We start from the raw sequence: 7,608 nt of genomic DNA, 5'->3' as shown, positions 1-7,608 counted from the left end.
GCATTGGTTTACAGTGTCCTATAATAGACCTTTTTGTCGGTGCTGTAAGGTGAGAGAGATCAAAACACAAAGTACTCTGAGTCAGCTCAGGTGTGAGGGGGTATCCAGCACATCCCTCCAAGTGCCTGGTGACAGAAACTAAAGCCAAGAGCACAGAAAATTGTAATTTACCAAGTGCCATCCCCTGAGAGCACCCACACACCTTTCTCTTCCTGCTTGTCCTCCAGGGCTCCTGAAACCTGCCCAGGGCCACCTGTAGGCAATGTCCAGATCAAAGGCATCCTGCCTGAGCAGTGTGTCAGAACGCAGATGGATGCTGTGGTAATGATTTCAAATACTTGAAATATTTGACAATTTGGCTAAATCTTCAGGCTTAGCAGCAGACTTACTGTGTTTTCAGGAGGTCTTTTGTCAAAATAAGATGTAAAACAGTGGTTTCCTTCCATTTCACCCCAGTATCAAAAAAGATGTGGAAAGCCTGCTCTTGCTGTTTACCTTGGCAGCTGCTTCAGCCTCAGGTGGAACAGGGCTCTTCCTTGGGGCTGGGGGCTGCACCCTTCACCACTTTTCTCCATACAACCAAGCCCAGCAGCTAATGCACGATGCAGGAAGCCTGCCTGGGTAGAGGGTAGTTCCAGGAGGTGCAGAGATCAGGTTTTCCCAGAACATTTCTTTAGAGAACCCAAAAGCAGAAAGGGCAGGAATTTATCCTGGGTGAAGAACATGAGGAGTATTGTAGGGATTACACTGAGACCAGCCTAAGTTTAGGTGATTCCTATTTGAGCTGAGGAGATCCCATTAACTTGCACAGGAGCTCTGCAACTGTATGCAACTTTTCGGTTGTTGTCGTTGTTCAGCTGGAACATTAGTTGTATCTCATCTGTCAGCAAGCGACTATACCCTGTATGTACATGTATGTATATGTATGTAATGACCTTTTACTTTGTGGTTTTCTTTTGCTCACCCAGTTGTTCAATGAGTTGAGTTTGTGGGTTTGCTCTTCGTTTTTCTTATAGGTATGATATGAGTGAAGATACTGTGAGAGCAAAAGGGCAGATGACAGCTGTGCCAAAGCTTTAGTAAAATCTGTAAGACAATTCTCAGTGTTGTGTGCAGCCTAAAATGGCATTAAACCATCTACAGAACTAAAGCAGCATAAAGCCTGACAATTCAAGTTTGCACACAAAGAACTGCCCTGGGCAAATTTAAGGAGTCCACCCTTCAGAGCAAATTACTGTAAGCATGTCGTCCTCCTCAGTTGTTTTCTGCCAAGGTGCCGATACCTACTGCAACCTTTATTTCTTACTGCCACTTCAGTTCTGACTACGCAAAGTGCGGTTACCAAATGCCTGATATATGTTATACTCCGTCCATGCAAGTGTTGAGTTACAAAGCACAGAAGACCTACACGTATTTTGTAGCAGTAGCTGTCAGAGGAATTTTTTGGGGAAAAAAATAAATAAATCCCCTGTTAAAAATAGTCTCAATTTTTCACTTGACTGAACTGTACAAGATTTGGTTCCCTAATTATACAGACACAATGGTTTAACTCAAGTTACAAAAACTTGCTGTTATTCTTCATCAGCATCTCTAATTCAGCAACAGCATGTCTGCAACACTGAGAGAAAACAGAAAGAGATTTCTGGTTTCTGCCATTATCAATTATGGTATCAGATCCATTGTAGTGCTGAGACCCCAAATACGTTCCTCCTTTGACTTTCCTGTTGAACCTCCACCAATACACATCTTACTTTGTTTTGCCTTCTGCCTCCTGCATTTCCTTGTTGTATTTCCTAGTATTTGTTGTATTTCCATCTCCTATCACTTTCAGTGAGGACATTATCTTCCTTCCTTTCTTACAGGAAGTAAGAGGAGCTCACAAGATTGTTGATGTCAGAAAAGGAATCATCATTTTTCTTTTTTAAAAGCTCTCTTTATAACTCTACTGGTTCTCCGCCATACTGTAGCCCTTTGCTACAGCCTCTTCACCTTTCCGCTGCCCCTTTTCTCTCACTTTCCACTTTCAGTATCTCTTCTAGTTCTCCACCCAGTCTCCCCAACGCCCTGCAGTATTTCAGGCCTCCCGCAGGCTCTGCCTCTATTCTGCTTTAGGGAAATTCCGCTACTGCGGCAAACCAAGTGCTTACCCACCTGGTTCTATGGCACCAGGCATCCTGCTACTCTCAACGCACTCCTTCCTAACTGTGACCTATTAAGACCGGTCCTGTATGCAAAGCACGTACTGCCTCACGTGTTGAAACCCCCGATGACTAAGAACCTCCAAAAAAGTGAAAAACAGTTACACAAAAAAAAAGTTGTCCGAGCTTGTTGGCTGCTTTAAGCTTTGAAAGCCGTCATTAACCACGGGCTTCCTTTTGGCTGAAGTCTGTAATGACAGTGTTTGCAAGCACGGTGTTCATTAGCAGCCAGGATGTGTGAGGCCAATGCTCCTCTTGCAAAGCACGTTTAATTTTATCAGATAATCAAGCCTATTTTTGATCACAAAGTGCTCTTTGAAAATGACAAGAGCAGGCACGATCCAAAAAATGAACAGATACAGAGGGAACTAGTTCTATTTTAAAACCTCTGCTGAGATGATAAAAATGATTCTGGGGCTGAAGCACTGCGTTCCAACATTTACAGGCTTTCTTGTCAGCTGAAAGAGCTGTGGGAGATGGAAGAGCAAAAATCAAGTTAGAGAGATAATACACAGGAAGCCGATGCTATATCAGGTTAAAAACAGCCAGTGCTTTCAGTGACAAATTTGGAAACCAGAATGGAAATACTGCTACACTAAACTATGCAGAACGTGTCGATTTTGTCCCTCTTTTTCTTTATAAAACAGTATGAAACAAAGAATTTGCACCAAGAAATGGCAGAAGTCAGATGCCAGCCAGGCTGCTTCGTGTATGAACAAAGAATGTCTGCCTTTCTCACACACCGAGTTATCATGCTCTTGGAAGAAAATGAAGATCATCTATTTAAATAGTGTCTTTATGAATCATAGGGGGAAAAAAAAGGTTAATGGGGGAAGATCGCCTCCCTTTAAATAGCATTTAAAAAGCCCAAAGCCACAGTGAACCTAAATAGGGAAATATATGTTGGGGCAGAATTTCCCTTCAGATTTTTGTACATTATTCTGTTCTGGAACCCAGGAGTCGAGTTGTCTCCATCTCCTCACTCAGCACACCATAAACTGCAGGAAGCCGAGTCTTTAACACTCGTTTTGCAGAGGTCAAAGAGAGTGTTAGCAGGCAGGCGGCTGGCTCCCCACCTGGGCAGGGCAGACACATGCTTTTTCTTCTGCATCACTTTGTATCCCTCTTATGTTACCCAATATATCTGAAGTAAGGAGGGCCACTAAGGTGAACAGAGGGATGGAGCATCCCTCCTATGAAGAAAGGTTGAGGGAAATGGGTTTGTTTAGCTTGGAGAAGAGAAGGCTGCAGAGAGACCTCACTGTGGCCTTCCAGTACTTGAAGGAAGCATATAAACAGGAGGGGGAACGGCTGTTAATGAGGGTGGATAGTGATAATACAAGGGGGAATGGTTTTAAACTGAGACAGGGCTGGTTTGGGTTAGATATTAGGAGGAAGTTTAACATAGGGGTACTGATGCACTGGCACAGGTTGCCCAAGGAGGTTGTGGATGCCCCATCCCTGGAGGCATTCAAGGCCAGGCTGGATGTGGCTCTGGGCAGCCTGGTCTGCTGGTTGGTGACCCTGCACGGGAACACAGGATTGGGATCCACCTGTGAGTACCTGCAGGTGTGCTGTGCATTTTGATGCCGAGCGCTGGAATTTAAGCACTCCAAACACAGAACTACAGGGGTTGGAAAGGAGAACATCTCTGGAGATCAGCTGCTCCAACCCCCAGCTGCATACACGAAGTCAACCTTTCATTGACTCCCATCTCGGATGAAGAGATGTATTTAATCTGCTCTTAGCAGCCTAAAAGACGCGACACCCTGAGCATGAAGAGGTAGAACCGTGTCCCCAGGTAGTTAAGCAGAGGAGGGGGACAGATAGGCAGGGGGGCTGGAACTACATGATCCTTGAGGTCCCTTCCAACCCGGGTCATTCTGTGATTCTGTGATTCTGAAACCCACAGCAGCCTGGAATAGCTGCCGTTTACTCAGCGCCGCCTCTAAACAGCCATTCTCACTCTTCGCATCGCTGCGGCTCGTTCTCTCTCCGGACAGCTCACGGAGCCCGCAGTTCCCAGCCCGCCCCCCCGGCTCCGGCCGACACTCCCCCTGTGCTGGGCGGGCGTTGGGGTGGAGAAGCAGCAACGCGGAGTCTCCCGTCGGCTCGGCACAGCCCCGAGGTCGGGGCAGCGTGTCGGCGGGGGCAGGTGCGGCGGTTCCACGCTGCGCCGTGAGGCGGCGGCCGTGTCCGGGCTGCCCGTGGGCGTGCTCCCTGCGGGAGGGCCGCCCCGAGCCCACCCCCCCGCCGCCCAGCGTTCGTTCGCCTCCTTCCCCGAGAGCCGGTTCGGCGGCTGCCGCTCGCTGTCGGGCCGCTGCCCCCCGCCATGAAGGGCCGTCGGCGGTGGTGCTGGCGGGGGGAGCATCGCCGCTTGGCGCTGCTGCTGGCGCTCTACACGCTGCTGCTGCTGCTGCTGGTGCCCTACGTGCTGGACTACGGAGCCCGGCGGGCGAGAGCGGACGAGGAGCCGCTGCTGCGGCGCTGCCCCAGCCTGGAGGAGGCGCTGAGCGAGTGGGGCTGGGAGCAGCGCCCGCCGCCGCCCGGAGACGACGACGAGGAGGAGGAGGAGGCAGCGGCGGCGGGGAACGGCAGCGGGGCGGGCAAGCGGCACATCTACCTGCACGCCACATGGCGCACGGGCTCGTCGTTCCTGGGGGAGCTGTTCAACCAGCACCCCGACGTCTTCTACCTCTACGAGCCCATGTGGCACCTGTGGCAGGCGCTGTACCCCGGCGACGCGCTGAGCCTGCAGGGCGCCCTGCGCGACATGCTGCGCTCCCTCTTCCGCTGCGACTTCTCCGTGCTGCGCCTCTACGCCGCCCCGGCCGCCCCCCGCGACCCGCTGGGCGCCGCTCCGCCCGCCGCCAACCTGACCACGGCCGGCATCTTCGGCTGGCGGACCAACAAGGTCATCTGCTCGGCTCCGCTCTGCCCCGCCGCGCCGCTGCCCCGCCGGGAGATCGGCCTGGTGGACGGCGCCGCCTGCGAGAGGCGCTGCCCGCCGCGGGCGCTGCGGGAGCTGGAGGCCGAGTGCCGCAAGTACCCGGTGGTGGTCATCAAGGACGTGCGGCTGCTGGAGCTGGGCGCGCTGCTGCCGCTGCTGCGGGAGCCCGGCCTCAACCTGCGCGTGGTGCAGCTCTTCCGCGACCCCCGCGCCGTCCACAACTCTCGCCTGAAGGCCAAGCAGGCGCTGCTCCGCGAGAGCATCCAGGTGCTGCGCAGCCGGCACCGCGCCGCCGAGCCCCGCGGGCCGCCCCGACCGCAGCAGCCCCCGCTCCCGCCCGGCCTGGGGCTGCTGGGCGCCGGGCGGGCCCCCGCGCAGCACCGCGCCGAGCTGTTCCTCGGCGGAGCGCTGGAGGTGATCTGCCAGGCGTGGCTCCGAGACCTGCTGCTGGCCCGCCGCAACCCCGCCGCCCTGCGCCGCCGCTACACGCAGCTCCGCTACGAGGACCTGGTGCGGGAGCCCCGAGCTCAGCTGCGCCGCCTGCTGCGCTTCGCCGGCCTGCCCGTGCCGCCCGCCATGGAGGCGTTCGTGGTCAACATGACCCGAGGTGCCGCCTACTCCTCAGAGCGACCTTTCCTCATCTCCGCCCGCGACGCTCGGGAGGCCGTGCACGCATGGAGGGAAAGGCTGAGCCGCCAGCAGGTGCGGCAGGTGGAGGCGGCGTGCGGCGAGGCCATGAGCCTGCTCGCCTATCCGCTCAGTGCCGGGGAGAGGCGGTAGGGGATGGATGGGGACCGTATGGCAGCGAGGGGCGAAGAGAGCACTGAGATGTGAGCACCTGCTCTGAAGGGGCCGCCAAGCGTTGAGGGGACAGCAGGGATGCTCTTCTAGGAGTTCTGAGGTGTTTCGTAGGGACACCTTCGTCGTCTTTGTGGACGACGCTCCAAGGCCTAATGGACGTGACACTGATGTACCAGCAGTTGTAAGTACTTCAAACTTGTATCGGATTGATAAAAACAAAGACTCCAGGCATCACCCCTACCGGAGCATAAAACACATCTGGTTCTGTTGTATCACTCTTACAACGCGTGAAGGAAGCATCTGTGGGAGCTCCCTGTGGGATCTGGCTGCCCACGCTGTGCCCGTGGCCTGGTTGCCCTCCAGCTGTGGGACAGGCACTGCCTGCACCTCCCTCAGCCCCCACCTGCAGCCCTGCCCTCAGAACACTACGTGAGCATCTGTCTGCTTCTGTGTCTTGAGGACATCAGTTCCAGAAAGTCTGCACTTTCCTGAAGTAGACTGTAATATTTTTTTAAAGCAAAGTGTTCTGATACACGTGATACCAGTGGCAAATGTGGGTTTTTTTTGCAGATTCCTATGGGAGTGACTTTATCTGGAAGTCGAATGCTTGACATTTCCATTTTGTTTCCTGAAGCAGCTGAGGGAATGCCTTTCTGTCCCTGCTTCCTGGCTCAGACAATGAGCTGCATGGGGCTCCCGTGCTCACATCCCCTCCCAGTGACAACATCCTCTCAGCTGTAGCTCCTGCACGTGGACAGAGCAAAGGCTGCCACGCAAGGCCGGGCAAATCCAGCCTGGCAATAGAAGTCCCCAAGTCAAAATCTATATTGAAGGGAACAAAAACCAACCCAACCAACCAAACTGCAGCACATCCTTAAGTTTCATTTTGGATGTTCAGGTGTTGTTTTCCTGTGGACATCCTGGGGCTTGTATGAGGAGGGTGTGCATGTGTGTGTATATGCAGGTATCTTTTTACTGTTGCTTCCTTGGGGACAGGAGGTTGAATAGTGATTTGTGGGCACTCACTGTAACTTTCTAGGATCTGCTCTTGGGTCCGTTCCAATCTGACAGCAGCTAAAAGGCACCTTGGGAGTACACAAAGCTGTGGAGACGTTGCCATGCGATCCTCAAGCACGAAGTGAGAACATGAGCTTCAGATGGAGGATAATCCAGGCTCAGAACAAAGCCATGCTTACATAAAGTGCTAGAAATGCAGGATGCTTACAGGAGTTGCGTTGTCATACAAGAAACATTTGTACTGTGTTGTAGTTTTTCATGCTTTGGGTATTGCGCTGTACAACATGCCAGTGTGTTAGGGCCAACCTTAATTTATTGTAGCTCGTTTCCTTCTGTGATTTCCCTTTGTCAGTGCTTCGTTCAGTTCCTTTCTCACCCCAAGCTGTTCTCTTAGGACCCAGTCTAGTTGTGTGTGCGTGTGTGTGTATGCCGTGAGAAGGGCCCTGTTCTGCAAAGCGTATGAAAATACAGCAAGTGCAATTTCTGTTTTGTATTTGGGGCGTGAGAGTTTATGAGAAGGCCCCGTAAAACGATCGGCAGGGAACAAACAAAACTGCAAAATGAAGAAGTAGCAGCGAGAGTGCAGGATGTGCAAGAGCACCAGGGGACAGACGGCAATTGCTCAATGGCAGATGTTGTGAC

General features: G+C 52.9%; 1 protein-coding gene across 1 annotated transcript; it reads left to right on the top strand.

Moving 5' to 3' along the window:
- Positions 1-2,457: 2,457 nt before the first annotated feature.
- On the top strand, positions 2,458-7,277 carry CHST7 (carbohydrate sulfotransferase 7). The gene has a single exon (XM_015851179.3). The coding sequence runs from the start codon at positions 4,531-4,533 to the stop codon at positions 5,926-5,928; it is 1,398 nt and encodes a 465-aa protein (XP_015706665.2). The 5' UTR covers positions 2,458-4,530; the 3' UTR covers positions 5,929-7,277.
- Positions 7,278-7,608: the final 331 nt, after the last annotated feature.

Source organism: Coturnix japonica, chromosome 1 (genome assembly GCF_054131305.1).
Source record: "Coturnix japonica strain WE chromosome 1, WE-NBRP24, whole genome shotgun sequence".
NCBI lineage: Eukaryota > Metazoa > Chordata > Aves > Galliformes > Phasianidae > Coturnix > Coturnix japonica.
This window is presented reverse-complemented; position numbering and strand designations above follow the sequence as displayed.